We start from the raw sequence: 18,756 nt of genomic DNA, 5'->3' as shown, positions 1-18,756 counted from the left end.
CAATTATGAATCACAGGGCCCAGATGGAACTCACTTGCATTACTTCATTTTCTAGGTTCATACAACACATCTCTACATCTAGAACAAATAGACTTTCCGATGTCTACATCTTGGTAGCAAGGTCTGGAAAAGCTGTAAACACCTTATAAGTTTTACTTATGAGAAAGCAAGCCAGATGAGTTACAGTAGCCAGAAATAAAAAGGACATCTTCCTCCTTGTGATTGCCAGCCAAGTTACAAATAAAATTAACTCCTTTGGAGTAAAGTGGATAACACCATAGATCGGTTGTTTTCCGACTCCACATAGTATCTGCTATTTTCTCTGTCACTGGCAGATATAATCCAAAGGTAAATGGTGAAGATTTAAACCTATGCTAGTACAGTTCCATATTCTGTTTTTTTATTTTAACACACCTATTTTAGGTCTAGGATAGATTTTGTTTTCTCAAACATTAGGTAATACAGTGAAAAGCGTTTCTCTAGTGCTATTAAGAAGGAGAGATGCAAAGAGTAATTCTGGAGTTTTAGCTATAACAGGCATGGAGGAAAGAGATTTTGCTTCATTAACTGAATATTATAGACAAGAGTGCTGTGAAGTAGCAAATACTTGAATGTGTTTCCATTTGAAAGATATGTGAATGAGGAGGGAAAATGTTGTAACCCAAACATCTTTATCCACTATCCTCTTTTCCTCACTAGCAGTTTGTTTCAAGATATGTAGATGCTTGAATAATAGGTGGCAAGATCAGATAAAGGCACAATTCAACTATTTTCAAATTTAGGTTAAACTGAGGGACGTTGACTGGATAAAACAGAGCCTTCAAGAGTTATTTATAAAGGAGGTTCCAAAGAGCAATACCATGTAAGTATGATTGGTACAACCAAACACATTAATACTTTCCTAAACTTTTTTTTTTCCCACAGTTTCAGCTATGAGACTCGACATGGTTGTTTTTACCAAGTAGAAGTTCTGTAGCATGTATTTTTTTCATATCCCAAATTACATATAATAGCAGTGACCATGCAGACCATTCCCAAACTATTGAGTAGACTGGTTTTGAATCATCCTATATTAGGTCATCTTCATAAATCTATACATTCGGACTATAAAACATGGATGGTTGGCACAATTCAAATACTGTGTAAGAGACATATCCATTTAAAGACCAAGAGCTGTGCTTGCACTTATTTAGGAATCCTGATCAGATTATTTAAGGCAATCTCCAGAATGTTGCATGCTTGAAGGACAAAAGGTACAAACCAGAAAACATTTGAAGCAAATGACACAAGGAGAATTGCTACAATCAGAAGGACTAGAATTTGTCCAAGAAATTAAAGAATAATATCCAGGTTGAGTTGAAACATGAAGATGGAGTACAACACTGGAGCTACACTTCTGCTTACAAATTCCTGATGAATTTAAAACTTCCATCAAATTAAATGAACATCCACCAAGAAGTTATGCTTCATGTAAAAAGAATGAAAATGATGATTTTCAACTATCACCAAAAAAGACTCTACAGGAAAGCTGAAAGTTTCAAGATAATCTTAAAATGCTTCAATGGATTATATCAACAAGGTCAGTTCCTTGGCCTGATTGTTTCACTGCACCTTACTGATTCTTAGTAGATCCAATACTACAAAATAGTGACTATGGCAGAAAAATACCAGAAACTACTGAAAGGGCAAATGCTCATCTCCTAAGAGAAATGACAAAATCTGAAAAACTTGCATATATTGTGACACTGAGCAAAGAGTTTCTTACAGCTTAAAACACGAACTGCCTAGTTGGAAAGCTTTTTCTGTACCCAAGATCAATGTACAAATAGGAAAAAAAAATTGGTACTATGGAAAATCAATCAGTATGCTGAAATTTATAGAACCACAAATCTAGGAATGAAGTGGGTTTCTAGCTAGGATTGAAAGCATAAATCTATAAAAGTAGGCAACCACCACGAACCTGTACGTTTGTGAGTATTCACATGCTTCTTTTGCAGTGTTCCGCTGTAGCTCAACATGAAAGTAAAACTCACATTAAAGGTAAAAATATGTGTGTTTATTTCTAGGGTTGGAATGTAGAAGAAACCTACCCATATTTAATCTGAGTGCAGGATTAGTAGGTGCTCCAAGGGAACCCATAGAAGCCAAAATACACTCCTGCATGCTTAAATAGCATGCATGAGAATAATCACTGGAAAATTATAAATGTCATAGCTTTCCAGGAGTATTCCAGGGGTTCTCTGTCCATCACTGAAAAGTCAAGCATTTGCACCAAATGACTGTGTAATTCTAAGTGAGTAAATTTCCAATCTTCCTCTAACAATCAGGAATCAAGCTGTTTAATAATAATTAGATACAAATGTGGTCAAGTAAATAAATGTAGATCCTTCAAAAACCTTATCAAGTGAAGTAATATAAATGAGGGTGGGCATTTAACCCTTTTGACAGCAGACATTGAGGCTCCTGGGCTAGGTAGAGGCATGAGCATCTTGTGTCAAACCAGGCAAGGAGAGTAGTGTTATGATAAACAACAGCACAGAATTAGCCATTAGTTAACTCTTTAATTAATTTCTGGCCATCACAATGAGGTAAGGTTTAGGGAACCTCATTCCCTCCCATACCGATTGTTGAATGAAAGGCACTTAACTGTTAAGTTTCAGTGCAAAAAGAGAGATCTAAAGAAGATGTCAAACACCCACTTTCAAACATTTAGCTACTTCTTTTGTGGGAGAAAAACAAGACCAGCTGTTTTTCTGTGGTACATTTTTGCCTTCTGCTAGACTGGCTGCAAGGCCAACTCATGTTTTCAGTACTCGGTACTATGTAGGAAAAAAAGTGTTTTTTGGAGGACTAAAAGAAAGTAATTCAGTGCTGAAATAACACCTTGAGCTACAGGAGGTAAATGTGGAGCGATGCATATCTTCCAGACGCTGTTCACCTGTAGAGATACTCGCAAGCTTCATCAAACATTATTCTGATCTTGCAAAGGTTGTCATGAATGTATAGAAAATGGCGACATGCAGCACAGTGAAAGCCCAATGAAGTTAAAAAAGAAAACCTTGTTGAAACAATCAAACACAATTTCAAATGGCACATCTAGATTGCGCAAAATGTACATTATCAGGTGAATACTTGAGAGAATGAGATCAAGCTTGTCTACTGTGATCAGCCAATCAATTAGCTGTGGGTACAGGTCCACTACCATACAATTGGGATAAACTGCATCAATGGCAATACGTTTTTTTTCTAATCAAGCTGAATAGAAGGATATAGTACCATTACTGCTAGGTACTTGTCAAAAAACAGAAAACAAAATGTGTGGCCCTCCCTCAAGAGGTGCCAAGACACATAGAAAACACATAGCTGCCACCATTACTGAAGACAATTGTTTTTTAGCCATATTGTTTAGTAGAACGATTATAAATTATATGACAGCGGAGGACAAAGAATTCTTTTACAAATGTTTCAGATCTGCAATAGAGTATTTAACACACTTTTCAGAGGAGAGACCGAGTTCAAAATTTCAATGAGATAGAGGCTTTCACATTTTAAATGCCAGAGTTGTATACACAAATTCACAAAATTGCGAAGTCCTTCCAAATATTCTGGAAAATGGTACATTTGATTAATTGATCAAAATCCATGGTTGGATGTAGTTTTGATGTTGCTTTGCCCATATAAAATCTAGCATTGCTTTAATATATTTCTAAGGGTGCTACTAAGGTACATCATGCAATAATATTGCAGGCTGATGGTCCGTCTTTTTAGACAAATATGCAGGGAATCAAATGCTTTACTCCATCTCAACAGGAAATGAAAAAAGTAAAAACAAATCATCTTTAAGTATACAAGTAAACACTTCCTTTAAATTAGCTTACTTTAACAAGCAAACTATTGAAAGAACATGATTTTCTTGGCAGAGTATTACAGTTTATCAAACGTCTGGCCAACATTAGAAGATTATAGGAGTTCCTTTCAATAAACAAGTGCATAAACTGTCATGTTTGGTGCATATGTCTGTATTAATACTCGTTTTGAGCTAATGCTAATTACGGTATAAGGGCCATTTGAAGTTACCACTATGTTAAAAGGACACTTGCATTTTCACAATGATGCATTTCAATAAACTCCCCTGTACATCTACAATAAAATGCACAAGATACCCTCATTTCATACTATCCTGTGTTGTCTTTATGCAAGTTGGGTAATTGTATTTGTCAATGGAGTTTGGAGTACAAAATTTGTATTTTAAATGAAATATAAAAGGAAGAAATGTAAATAATTTTAGAACATGCTATGAGCTATTCAATATAAATTCAGTCTTCCAGAAAGTTATGAAATTTGCAGCACTAATTACATCTGGGATCCAAATTGCTCTTTTTAATGTAGAATATCAAAAGTTTAAGAACAGCTGCTGGCTTTGTTATCTTTGAATAATGATTGCAGTTAATGTGCGTTTTTAGATGCACATTTTTGTGATAATGATTAGAAACAACTTAACTACCCACCAAACGTCCAGTGTTGAACACAGATTTCTGACTTTTGGCACCAAATTCCAGTACCATACGCAAACAACCTCAACATGGAGGAAGTGTGTATTTGCATTATAATGCTGATAATGGCAAGCAAGTGCAAGAACAGTCATGATTCAGTCACATTTATACACTTTTCATAGAAAAATATAAATATAGTCCCTGAATTTTTAGACAAGCAGACTAGTCCTTATTAGTAGAAATTCCAAAGCTATCTTAAAAAAGGGCATGCTTTTGCTCGTGAGGTCATTTTCCGCAACTGGCTAGTTCTTGATCCAGCAGCACTTAAATTGTCATCACTTTTTAAGACATCACAATCTAGATCGCCATCATCATACCTTACTGTCCTTTTACCTTGATTTCTAGTTCTTATTTTAGATTTCCTAGAAACATTTGTAGATGGCATATAGTTCAAGTCATCATCACAAACTTTGCGCCTTTTTCTTAATTCAGGACGTTTTTGGGGCTTACGTGCAGCTTTGGTTTCCACACCTTTGCTTAAGAGCTTTTGTGTTCCTCTCCTTTTCCTCTTCAGTGAGTACAATTTCTCACTGTTGGAGCTGCTGTCTGAATCAGAGCACACTGATGAGGAGGTAGACAAAGATTCCATGCTAGTGCTGGAAGCCTTCTGATTCTGAAAGCTTGAATAAGTGCTACCATTTTTCAGATCATCCTCAAACTCAGTTTCATCTTGATCATCACTTAGTATTCTTGCAGTAGTTCTACCAGAAGTACGATTTTTTGACATGGGCTTATTGCATTTTTTCCATCTGTGAGTATTGGAGTCTGAATCGTTCTCGTCTACATCACTTGTTTTCATATTTGTACTGACAGAGTCTGTGGGTTTCATAGTGGTCTTCCTATTAGGCGGGTGGACCTGCTTTTTACACTTTGTGGCCTCTTCTGAGGTTTGAGCAGAAAGGGCTTGTTTTCTGAATTTTGCAGAGTGTGCTTTCTTTTGTGCTGTCTTGTGACCACTGGTTGGTTTTTGCACTGCTTTTTCATGTTCAGGTTGTGAACATTTCTTCAATTCGATTGTGCACTTCTTGGCTGCCGAAAACCCAGACATGCACCTAAATTCATCATCCAGATCTTGTTCATTTTCAGACTTTGAAAATTGGTCTCTCTTAGACTCATCTAACGGGCGCCTTCTGGCCGGAGTCAAAATCTTGTGGAAGGAAGGGCTAGTGCTATTGTCTGAACTGCTACTACTTGTACTGATATATCTTCTAGCAGTTTCTGAGCTAGTTGACTGTGGCTTCTTCCTTAAAGTGGGTCTTCCTACCTCTTCTTCCTCACTTTCTGAATGCACACTTCGATCTTCATCTGACGTAGCCAACAAAGTTTCTTTACCAGTAGCAAATACACTATGCAGCACCTTTTTATTACAGCCAGAAATGCATTCACTTACACTACTTTTTTTTCTAGCAGCAACTGAAGCGACTGGACAATTGGCATTCCTTGAGGTGCATTTAGGAGCGGACTCTTTTTGGTTATTATTTGATTTTACATCTTCAAGTTCCTCAGGTGGGTGTAAATACATTCTCCTTGCAGCAAAATCCCTGGGATGTTGAGAGTCTTTGCTGACTTTGCCGGATATGTGGTCATCTGAATTCCTGATAGCAGCTGAGGCAGTTTGATAAGTTGTGGTATAGGTTTGCCTTGGTGACTCTTTGCTTTCAGATTTAAAAACTTTGCATTCCTCAAACTTATTTGATAGCTTTTTTCTAACTGCTTCAGAAGCTTTGTGGGGGAGCGACCTTCGACTAGTGCTCTCTAAATCACTACCATCACTATTTTTTCGAGCACCAATTGATGTAGTTGAATAAAGTAGTCTATTTGTTATTTGTTTTTTTTCCTTATTTCTTTCTTCACTCCCTGTTTTCCTTCCCTTTTCTTCATCAGACTCATTCAATAACCTTTTCCTTGCTGCAGCTGAAGCACTTCGGCGTGGTACTGTTCTGCTGAGCATGTTGACACAGTACTCTGTGTCTGAGCAAAACCCATCCTCAATATCGCTCATGCACTTTATTTTGTTAGCAGCCATTGCAGCACTTCTTCTTGGCATTTTATAGCGTGGTTCACATTTTTGTTTCACTGTTTTCTTCGGAATCTCCGATTCTTCTTCCGAATCGCTGACAAACCTTTTCCTGGCTGCTTTCCTATGACCATTTGTTTGTGCTTCTGTAACAAAAGAACATTTCTAGTTTACTAATGAAAACAATTGCCAAATTAAAGTAAATATAACAGCATCCCAGGCTTGTTTGTGAACGGTTTCTCACTGGGCAACAGAGGCTATTGCACATACTAAAAAAGATGGGAGCTAAAAGATCACGCTTGATAATGCATTTTAATAGATCGACAAATATGGAATGGCACATAAAGGCAAAAGCAAATTAATTAACTGTGAAATAAAATCACAATGAGGTGAAAGGGTTTATTTACTACAGACTTCATTGCTATATGACACATTGAGTAGGGAAACACAGTTGTACAGGCAAGAACAAGGCAAAGGCATGTTCAGCTTATAGAAATACAAGGAGTATATACTGTGTTATAAAAGCATTTGTGAAAAAAAACAGAGGTAAAAGGAAAAGTCACTTACCTTCGATAACAATCTTTCTGGTTGATACTTTCTATCTTTCTGCAGATTCCTCCCCTTTGAATATTACAGATGCAGACTGGATTTGGAAAACCCTAGAATTAGCTTTCTGGCGCTGGCAGGTCAACTCTCTTGGACATCAGACGTGGAGTCATGATGGCATATTTAGAATCATAAAGCCTTAAGAACGGTGCCCCGATGTCAAATCTGTCCAGTTTTTTGCTGCTCGATTCGAAGCATATTTAAGAAGATTGGGAATTGTATATTGATAAGGTGCATTACTGAATTGTAAACTTATTAAAAAGAGGTTACATAGTATTACTCTTCTAGAAGAGATGGTGGGAGGGAGGCTCAGTGAGTAATCTGCAAGTAAATAAAGAATACACTGGAAAGATCGTTACCAAAGGCAAGTAACATTTCCTTTACCATTGAATCGATTCCCATGCAATAATTCAAAGGAAGAGGAGTGTATGGAGAAAATGTTGTTTTGTTGAGAAAATTTTAAAGCATAAACCCGGCAAAGTGACTGTTTCTATTTATTTCAGAGTTCAACTAGTGATGTTTTGCAAAGATGTGTAGAGAAGACCACATAGCTGCTTTCCGTAGATCTACCACTGGCACTCTCCTAGCTAAAGCTGCTGTTGAAGACTTGGCCAAAGTGTAGGATTTTAATATGCAGGATAATCCGTCCGGAACTGCTTTACACTTTTTGCAACCAGTTTACCTAATGAAAAGCTGGTCATCTGAGCTTATGCCTTAGTACGGCAGATGAAAAGGTTCACCACTTTTCTTGGACTTACCTGTGCAGCCATTCCCCTTCCGTTGAAAGATATGGAGACAGAACAAAGGTTGGTAGTGTGATGGACTGCCCCAGATGGAATGGGGACACCACTTCGGCAGGAAAGCAGCCTTAGTTTGCAGCACCAACCTTTGCCTGGGAAAAAGCATGTGAAAGGGGGAGGAAGGAAAGGGTCTGAATATAGCTAAAATACCTAGCTAAATTAATGGCTACCAAGAAAACTATCTTGAGGGAATTAACTGACAACCTTACACAGGCTCAAACGGAGTATCCAGGAGAAAAGTTGAAACTAGCTTAAGATCAGATTGTGGCATGATGGATGGTATCAGAAGATACATGTTTTCCAATCCTTTCATAAATCTTGATACCACCGTACATTTGAACAGGGAGGGTTAGTCTGGTAGGCAAAGAAACATTGAAAGATACCCTTTCACTGTAGCTGCAGCACATCCTTGTTGAGCTAAAAAGAGTGCAAATTGTAATACATTGGAGAAATGCTTTAAAAGGATCCATTCCTAATTCAGCGCACCAAGAAACACCTCTCAGAGTAGACTGATTTGGTAAAGGGCTGGTGTGGAGAAAGGATCACTTCCACGCTCAATCTCCATGCATGAAGGTGTAGGCTCTGAAGTAGGTCCTCTCTGAGTAGTAAACAAAAGGTGCTGTTACAGTGAAGTGGCATAGGTCTCTGTACCACACCCTTCCCAGTCAATCCAGGTGATAAGAATGACTTGAGCCCAATCTTGGCGAATCTTCCTCAGACCTTGACAAATCAAGGGTATGGGAAGAAATGCATAGTAAAGCAGAAACAAACAAGTTATTTACCTTCTGTAACATACTTTCTGGTGTATACTCTAACTGCAGATTCCTTACCTTTATATTTCCACAGGTGTCAGACTGGTTCTGGATATTTCCAAGCAGTACCCCAGTTCACCACAAGGTGGTGACGTGAGTCTTCGCCCAACTTTGTTGCTTTCCAGAAGTGACTTTTGGAGCTGCGTACAAGAGCCAGTCATACACGTTGATGTCAGCTGTTTTCTAGGCTGCCCACGCCCCCACTCCCAGCCCAACAAAAGATTGGTTGTGAGCAGTTCACAGATCTCTAGACTTGGGACCTTTTAAGATGTGAAAAGAGTCCAGTTCACATAATGGGGAGGCGAGAGGGTGGCTGAGGAATCTGCAGTTATAGAGAGTATCCAGTAGAAAGAGCGATGCTTAAGGTAAGTAACTTGCTCTTCTAATGGATACTTTTAACTACAGATTCCTCACCTTTTAAATAGATATCAAAGAGGCACCTCCAAGGTAGTGGGTCTGTTGAGTGGCTCAGACCAAAAGAAAAGGTCCTTACCTGCGGTAACAATCTTTCTGGTGGATACTCTATCTGCAGATTCCTCACCTGTAGAACCAACTCCAGGTTCCAGACTGAATCCAGAAACTTCAAAGCAACTAGGTCGCTAGCCAAGGGTGCTGGACTCAGACAGTGCCTAAAGTGATGTCAGGTGATGTCACAGATGTCATATAGCACCCGCTTCCAGATACCGACGCTTGTTACCCTCCATTTTCTCCAAGGCTCGAGGCAAGAGGGCAGCATGACTTCAGTGGAAGACTGCAGTACCAAAAGAAAAGCAAGATGGGATCTTATTACCTTTTCTAATAAATCATCCACCAAACGGGGAGGCGGACCAGTCCGTCAAAAATCTGCAGGTAGATAAAGTATATCAACCAGAAAGATCTTTTTCAAAGGTAACTTTTTGTTCTGATAGATACTTCTACCTGCAGATTCCTCACTTGTAGAACAGAATTCATAGCAATACCCTACCCAGGAGGAGGGTTGAGGGAGGATTAAACTAGGACATCTGGAAAGACTGACTTTGGGAAGTAACCATCTCTTTGCACCTCTGAATCTGGACAGTAGTTTTATTTATTTATTTTTGCAGATTTATATAGCGCGAACTCGACCCAAAGGTATTGGAGCGCTTTACAGTTACGTTACACAAGGACAAATTCATTTTTATTTAATTTTTTGGGTAGGCACAGGGAGATTAAGTGTTTTGCACAGAATCACAGGATGTGGAGTCGACTCCCCGGCTCGAACCTCAGTTTCCCAGCTCCAAAGTCAGCATTCTAGCTGTTAGAGCACATCCTCTCCCCTAGTGTTTTGCAAAGGTGCATAAGGAGGCCCACGTCACCGCCTTAAAGATGTCAGCAATCGGAACACCTTGCGCAAGTGTAGAAGTGGTACAGGCACAGCTCCCCTTGGGCTGCTCCTTCTTGAAGAACAAGTTACTTACCTTCGGTAACAATATATCTGTAAGAAATATTAGTTAGTTAGATTCCTTACCTTAGAATATCCCCAGGCGTCAAGCTGGATCCGGAAAGATTTTTCGTCAGCAATACCCTTGCGCGTCGCTGGGCGTCGTCTGCGGCTCCGCGTCCGTGGTTGGCGTCGTGATCGCCGGGATGACGTCGGAGTACTTAGACGCCGCCCTCGCGCGCTGACGTCAGTTCTTGTACATAGCTTTCCGCGCCAGGAACGCAGAGCCATGCAAGAAACCGACACTAGTGCCATGAATCTAAGGCCCTGAAAGGGATGACCTTAACCCTCGATATCAGTTCCCCAGAACGGGGAGGATGGGTGGGGCGGTAAGAAATCTAACTAATGTTTCTTACAGATATATCGTTACCGAAGGTAAGTAACTTGTTCATCTGAAAGAAACACGTTAGTTAGATTCCTTACCTTAGAATAGATACCCCAGCAATACCAAACCCGGTGGTGGGTCTGCGAACCAAGATCACACCAGGAAGTCCTGGAACACGGAACGGCCAAAGAAGCAGTCTCTCCAGACTAGGCTGTCCAGGCAGCAATGCTTGGCAAACGTGTGCAGCGAGGCCCACGTTGCGGCCTGACAAATGTCCTGCAGAGTGACTCCCTGTCCCAGGGCAGTAGTAGCCGCTGTGGCCCGAGTGGAATGGGCCCGCAGCCCAACAGGTGGTTCCTTCTTAGCCAAGGAATAACCGGCCTTAATGCACAAGACGACCCACCGAGAGATGGTCCGCTTGTGCACTGCCGGCCCCTTCTTAGCACCCACGTAGCCAACGAAGAGTTGGTCGTCCACCCGGAACTGTTTTGTGCGGTCCAGATAGAAGGAGAGCACACGTTTTGGGTCCAGACGGTGGAGCGTCTCTACCTCTTTCGAGGGATGCGGAGGCGGAAAGAAGGTGGGCAATGTAACAGACTGGCCAATGTGGAAGGCACTTACCACCTTAGGGAGAAAGGAAGGACGAGTCCTGAACAACCTTGTCTGGATGGAGAGAGAGGAAAGGAGGTATAGAATAAAGAGCCTGGAGCTCACTCACTCTTCTGTCAGAGGTGATGGCAACCAGGAAAGCAGTCTTAAGAGTCAGAAGACGAAGAGGACAATTATGAAGTGGCTCAAAAGGAGCGCACATTAGATAGGTTAACACCAGGTTCAAGTCCCACTGAGGCATTACGAAAGGGACAGGAGGAAACATGTGAGTAATGCCTTTAAAGAATCGAGCAACAACAGGGGACTTGAAAAGAGAAGGCTGATCAGGAAGCCGTAAGAAAGCAGAGATAGTAGAGAGATATCCCTTGAGGGTGCCCAGAGCAGAGCCCTGCTGGGCCAGGAAAAGAGGAGAACTTCAGAAAGAGGGGCGGAAAGGGTATTCACAGCCTTTGCTGTGCACCATGCCACAAATTTGTTCCACCTGCAGGCGTATACCGTTTTAGTGGAGGGACATCTGGCTGCCAGAATGACATCACAGACTTCAGGAGGCAAGTCAAATGGCATCAACTGCCACCACTCAATCTCCACGCATGGAGGTGGAGGCTGGACAGGTTCGGGTGGAGGACCGTCCCCTGCTGCTGCGACAGAAGGTCCTCCTGAAGAGGCAGTCGTATCGGGGGATCGATTGACAGACTGAATAGCTCGGGATACCAGTATCTTTCTGCCCAATCCGGCGCCACAAGGATGACTTGGGCCCGGTCGCGCCTGATCTTCTTCAGCACTCTGGGCAGAAGTAGTATAGGCGGAAAGGGGTACAAAAGACCACAACTCCACTCGTGATGAAAAGCGTCGCCCAGCGAGTGCCGCCTTGGAAAATTCAATGCGCAGAACTGAGGACATTGTGCGTTCTCTTCGGTGGCGAATAGATCTAACCAAGGTTCTCCCCACTGCTGAAAGAGGCCTTGCGCCACGTCCGAGTTCAGACGCCATTCGTGATCCATCATGCACCGGCGTTCAGAGAACCTGCCAGGTGTTGAACCACCAGGGTGATGCCCTGATGTTCCAGCCATGTCCAGGGGCGCAGAGCCACCTGACAAAGGGTCTACGACCCCACCCTGCCCTGTTTGTTGCAATACCACATGGCGGTGGTGTTGTCTGTGAACACCTGCAATACACTTCCCCGGACAGACGGAAGGAATGCCTTCAGTGCAAGCCGGATCGCCCGAAGCTCCAGTAGGTTGATATGGAGCCGGGACTCTGCCGGAGACCAGAGGCCTCTGATCTCCGCCTCTCCCATGTGGCCCCCCCCATCCCAGGAGGGACGCATCCGTCACCACTACGTGCTCCGGCTGGGGAAGGGAGAGGGATCTGCCGCTGACCCAATCGCAGTCCGTGAGCCACCACTGCAACTGCCTTGCAGTGCCCTCCGAGATCAGGACGTGGTCGAACAGGTTGCCTCGATGTTAAGCCCATTGGAACTTCAGGTCCCACTGGAGAGCCCGCATCCGCCACCTGGCGTGATGTACCAGCAGGATGCAGGAGGCCATCAGACCCAGCAGCAGCAGCACCAACCTGACCGAAACCCGGGATAAAGCCTGAAAGATCGGAATCAGAGGCTGAATATCCCGAACCCGCTGTTCCGGAGGATAGACCCGAAACTGCGCTGAGTCCAGAACTGCTCCGATGAAAAGGAGCTTCTGGGAGGGACTCCGATGCGACTTCGGCAAATTGATGGAGAACCCCAGCAAATGCAGGAGGTCAACCTGGAGGTGGGAGACGACTTGCTGGGGCGAGCCCGCCTTCAACAACCAGTCATCGAGAAAGGGGAAGACTGGAACCCCTGATCTGCGCAGATGAGCTGCGACCACCGCCATCACTTTCGTGAACACCCGAGGGGCACTGGTGAGGCCGAAGGGGAGCACAGTAAACTGAAAATGCTCCTGACCCACCGTGAACTGCAGGTAACGCCGGTGGGCTGGCAGGACGGGGATGTGAAAATAAGCGTCCTGCAAGTCCAAAGCTACCATCCAGTCTCCAGGGTCTAGGGCAGCCAGAACCTGAGCTAAGGTGAGCATCTTGAACCTTTCCTTCCGGAGGAAGGCGTTGATGCTCCTGAGGTCCAAGATAGGGCGTAGGCCCCCTTTGCCTTTCTTGGGAACCAGAAAGTAGTGGGAATAACAACCACGGCCTACTTCTGGACCAGGAACGCGCTCGACGGCCCCTTTGGCCAAGAGGGCTGCAACTTCCTCCCGTAGAAGATTCAAGTGATCCCCCGACATGCGGTGGCACTGCGGTGGCATGGCTGGAGGGGTCGTCTCGAAGGGGAGGGAGTAGCCCCTTTGGAAGATTTGCAGCACCCACCTGTCCGAAGTGATGGAACGCCAGTGGAGCAGGTGATGGCGAACTCTGCCCCCCACTGGCGTGGAATGGGCCTGAAAGCCCGGACTAGGAAGGCTTTGAGGCGGATGCTGCTGGGGTAGATGTGGCCGGACCGGCACGTTGTCCCCCTGTACCGCCTCGGCAGAATCCACGTCCACGACCGTGTGGAGGTTGGTTCTGCGGCCTGTGGCTAGTCGGACGTGAGGTGGCGCCCCTTCCTTGGCCACGAAAGGGACGAAAAGCAGAAGGGTGCGGGGCCGAAAGGCCCAAGGACTTGGCCGCAGCCCTGGAGTACTTAAAGCGCTCCAGCGCACTGTCCGCTTTGTTGCCAAAAAGGCAACTGCCATCGAAGGGCATGTCCATGAGGGTGCTCTGGACATCTCTGGAAAAACTTGTGGACCGCAGCCAGGCGTGGCGACGAAGCGCCACCGTGGACGACATTGCCCTGCCAAGCGAGTCCGTCATGTCCAAACCACATCCGATTGCATACCGTGCCGCATCCCGCCCCTCAGCAAGAGCCTGGGCGAGTCGTGTCCGGGTCTCCTCCGGACACTGGGGCAGCACGTCCTCCACCGTATCCCACAGGGAGTGGGAGTAACGGTCCAAGAGACAAGCGGTGTTAATAGACCGCAGCCCTAAACTAAGGGAGGAGAACAGCTTTTGCCAAACTGCTCCAGTCTCTTGGATTCGTGATCCAGGGGGAGCGGACGGGAAGGAGGTCTGGGAAGTAGAGGCCTGGATAACCAGGCTCTCAGGGGTGGGGTGTTGGGACAGAAAACTGGGGTCGCCTGGTGCAGGGCGGTGGCGCCGGGCCACGTTCCGGTCCAAAGGAGCAACTGTGGAGGGCTTGGACTAGGTGCCCTTCAGAACATCAATGAGTGCTTCATTGAACTGCAGAAGAGGCTCCAAGGAGCTTGCTGACGGTTGAAGCACTTCGGTGAGGAGGTTCGTTCTCACGGCCACAGCAGGCAGTTCTAGCCCAAGGGCTTTGGCCGCCTTGCACAGCACCACAGAAAATGCAGCACCTTCCTCCGAAGCCACGGTCGGAGGAGAGTTGAAGCCAGTGTCAGGGGAGGTGTCAAGACCACTGGCATCCCCCAGCTCGTCTGCCCAGTCCTGAGATAACTGGCCCTGCCGGGCCAGAGGGTCCTCAGACCCCTCCCAGTCGTCACCGTCATCCGATTCCTGGTATACAGGTGGAATGATCGGAGCCGGGCGGAAGATGAAATTGCCACCCATCGGTGTCGGGTGCGGCGCCGCATGGCGCCGCTCCGACGCCGGGCCCGGACCGGGACTAAACTGGGGAACGGCATCGTCCGGGGACGGCACCGAGGGGTGCACCGGAGGCCTGGATCCCTGCGGACCTGGGTCCTGCGGCGTCTGGACCGGAGTCGACTACGGCGCCGGAGCCGCCGGCTCGCTAGGCCTCCCAGTCGAGCCTGCGGGGCCCGAAGGCGCGCCGGCAGGCGTCGACGGCGGAGCCAGGTTCCTCATGGCCATGAGGAAAGTGCTGACCTCCGCCGGAGTCGCATCAGTCCCAGGGACCGGAGGGTATGGGGACGGACGGGACCCCTGCGGCTCCGATGGAGCAGCGCGGGTGGTGCCACCCGAACCCTCAGCAGAGTCACGCGACCAGGGAGGGGAGTCAGAAGAGCGGTGTGGCTTCTTCGACTTCTTGCTGTGCTTCGACTTACCGGATTTCGAAGACTTGGACCCCGACGAGCGGTGGGAGCCGACTGCCGGTACTCGAGTAGCTTGAGGGACCGCTCCCGCCTAGCTTTCGAAGTCAAGGCCCGGCAGTCGAGGCACGACTCGGCGTCGTGGTCGGTTCCAAGGCAATAGAGGCACCGGTGGTGGTGGTCCGTGACCGACATCAGTCGGTGACAGGAGTTACAAGCCTTAAAGCCAGGCATCCCTACCGGCACCAGAGTCGATGTCGACAAGAATAGAAACAAAAGAGTTCCAAAAAAAAGTTTAGTCAAAAAATGACTAAAAGGGTATGCTCTTCCCGGATCGGCGCTTACTGGAGCGGAAAAAAGAAGAACTGACGTCAGCGCGCGAGGGCGGCGTCTAAGTACTCCAACGACGTCATCCCGGCGATTAAGACGCCGACGATGGACAAGGAGCCGCAGACGACGCCTAGCGACGCCCAAGGGTATTGCTGATGAAAAATCTTTCCGGATCCAGCCTGATGCCTGGGGATATTCTAAGGTGAGGAATCTAACTAACGTGTTTCTTTCAGATACATGTGTTTGTTGAATTGTTCAAGTTGAACTGTTTGATGCATTTATGAATAGTACTGAGCTCATAGTACGTAAAATGTTAAGACTGCACCATATACGTTTGCCCCCACGATAAGAACAAACAAAAACTCCTAAAAGATTTTGAGTCGTGTTTTTTCCACAAACCACTAAAATGGTCATGGATTCCCCATTAAAACACAAGAAAACCAATTTCCCCACACAAGTAAAGAAACATAAAAAGTTTTCCCAAGAATGGCACGCACACTCAAAGACACACACATTTACCTGGCCTAAGGAGGGAACATTTGACATTAACGTAATAGAACACACTAAAATGCACATAAAAACTAAGTATATCGGTCAAAAGAGAGGATTTACTAGAATTATGGGCCATCTTTGAAGAGGCCGAGCGCGATAGCCCTACAACGTGGGTAGCAAGCAAAGCATCAGCACCTCCCCCACCATATGCAGGAATGGAGGTGCTCACGCCAGCTCACCCCGCATTGGGATATTTCAATCCACCAACAGTAGGAGCTGATGGCCCCCCCATAAAAGATGAACAATTAGGCCCAAGCATGAGGAACCAAAAGGCTAGCCAGCCGAGATGCTTCCAGCACAGCCTACATCCTTTGGAAAAGTCCCCAAAAGCTCGACCTCCCCTGTCTACATGCCTAACACACAGGACCTCAACCTCAAACCAAAAACACACTCCCACTGGTTCAGGGAAACATACATAAGAGACAGGAGGATTGTGGCAGTTCTAGATAGCGATTCTGCAAGAGGGGGTGAGGAAGGAAATTCCACTCCCTGGAAACTGATGACAAGGGTGGGGCTACAGGATTGGCTCAGGCAGCCAATGAGAGAACAGAGTGCGAGTTTGAAGGAAAAGCCCAACTAAAAGGTACAACGTGCAGCTCAGAGCGAAGGAGGCAAACCAGATGGAGCAAGGAAGAAGGGCGTGAGCTGAGGTTACACAGAGAAAGAGCACGCATTCAGGAAGTACAGCAAGAACACAGGACAGTGCACTCTTCATATGAGGGAAGCGGGGGTAGGAACAGGGCACTGATCTGGGAATAACTGGATGCAGAAATATATGAGAGGCTTTTAGCAGGGATCAGAGCCTCACCAATCTGTTGACAAAGGAGAAGGGCTGACCAGGAATTAAAAGACCAAGACAGCCTGATACTATCCCAAGTTAGATGTGTACACACGAGGGGAGCAGCAACAAGGACGTGTGCTACTCCACCAGAGCACACGACAAAGACAAGTTAACCCGGAGGGGGATACTAGCAAGAGAGGAAGTTGAGATATTTGCGTGCCAGATCTGCCACCTATTAGCCTACTGGACTGAGGAAAGAGACCAATATGATAGACCTTGGCCGAAGGAAGGAGCATTTGAGCCAGAGGACATGGCTATAGCAGAGGACTGCATCCGACATAGAGGAGGAGACCCCAAGTGAAACTTCTCCTACATGCAGGAATGCCTAAAAAGATAGGAATGCCATGTTAGGGAAACCCCATAGAGTCCCCTGAAATAAGAATGTACCAGTTACTACAGAGGGACACCGCAGGGATCATATATGTACCATGGGCTGAGAAAAGGAGTTACTGACAAAGTTATCATCATTGCTGGACGAAGAAGGGAAATGGATTTCATGCATCGAGAAGAACACTGACGGAATCAACCTAGCAATAGGTGAAATTAAAAGGTTGCTAATTAGCCATATTGGATAGACTAACGAGGTGTTCGCCAAAGCTCGTATTGCAGCAATTAAGCTAACAGACACAGAGCATGACGGGCCGCTTTTAATTTTTACAGGCACTGAGAGATATGTTCCCTGATCATCCAGATGCAGGTGGGTTAAAGGCAGAGACTATGAAGCCAGAGAAGAGCATAACTGATTTCTTGACTAGAATGAGGGAACGATGGGGACAACAGACATAACAGCTGTGGACCGATACGGGCCCACAAGTCGCATTCTTCAACAATATCTTTAAAAAAGGGGTTACCTACGGAGATCAAGTGTGGAATGGACAGCATGGTTGGGTTAGACACCAAACCCTGGTGGGAGACACAAGCCTATATATTACATTACCACAAAAAGAAGCAAGAAAAGGACAGAGAATAACAGGAGCAAGCCCAGAGAGACTGCTAAATTGGTCCAACACAAATTGAAAAAGATCGCCTTCGAGGGGGCTGTGTTGGCCGCAACCGTGCAAATGGTACTAGTTTCAAGGTGAGCTCCAACGCAAAACCCCAGAGGCTTCCAACCCACCTATAGCGGAAGGGGCTAGGCGGGTTGGGAGCAACCAGATCTTAGGTAGTACTTCTATTGCCGCAGGATGGGCCACATGGCAGACAGATGCAGGTTAAAGGCATACCATGAGCTGAAATCAATGGGCCAGGGCAGCCACCACAAAACCCCGAAATGTCCATCCACAAAACCAAGCACAGGTGAATCAGAATGCACCCTACACTCAGCCGCAGGGGGTCCGTAATGCGCCGCACTCCGCAGCAGGGATCAGGTCGCTGGACAAACATGTGGCAGCAGGAATCGCAGATAGGGAACTCAGCCCACTAGGTACAGGGGCCACAATCCGGGCTGGGAGGGGGGGGAACAGTATGGGGAGGTAGTGCCGTCAAGCAATCACAGAGTCAAAATGCACGGCATAAGTAGGGAGAACTAGAACCCACTCAGCCTCTTCGGCAAAAAAAAATTACCAAATGAAAAGAAGGACAAATGAAACAGTGGGAATTCAAATTGTTACTTGTGTCTAGAGATTCACAGCGACTGAGAGCTGTGTCGACCGGGTATCCTCACTAACGTTTGACAACAATGGTGACCCCACAGGAGTGTGGAATAGCCAGGTTACCTAAGGCGTCTCTGGAAGCCAGGGCTCTGCTGCTGATCTCCCAGGATGGGGGTGGCTCGCCACACCCCAGGGGAAGAGT

General features: G+C 45.8%; 1 protein-coding gene across 3 annotated transcripts in view; it reads right to left on the bottom strand.

The window, feature by feature from the left end:
* Positions 1 to 923: 923 nt before the first annotated feature.
* BRWD1 (bromodomain and WD repeat domain containing 1) overlaps positions 924 to 18,756 on the bottom strand; it is a 2,304,433-nt gene continuing 2,286,600 nt past the window's right edge. For all 3 annotated transcript variants that reach the window (XM_085621250.1, XM_085621251.1, XM_085621252.1), the window contains one exon: positions 924 to 6,716. In XM_085621250.1, the coding sequence (XP_085477376.1) occupies positions 4,744 to 6,716 (1,973 nt within the window). In that variant the 3' untranslated portion in view covers positions 924 to 4,743. The remainder of the gene's footprint in view (positions 6,717 to 18,756) is intronic.

The sequence above is a fragment of the Triturus cristatus genome, chromosome 8 (assembly GCF_964204655.1).
Source record: "Triturus cristatus chromosome 8, aTriCri1.1, whole genome shotgun sequence".
Taxonomy (NCBI): Eukaryota; Metazoa; Chordata; class Amphibia; order Caudata; family Salamandridae; genus Triturus; species Triturus cristatus.
Note: the sequence above shows the minus strand (reverse complement) of the source record. Positions and strands in the feature narration are given on the sequence as shown.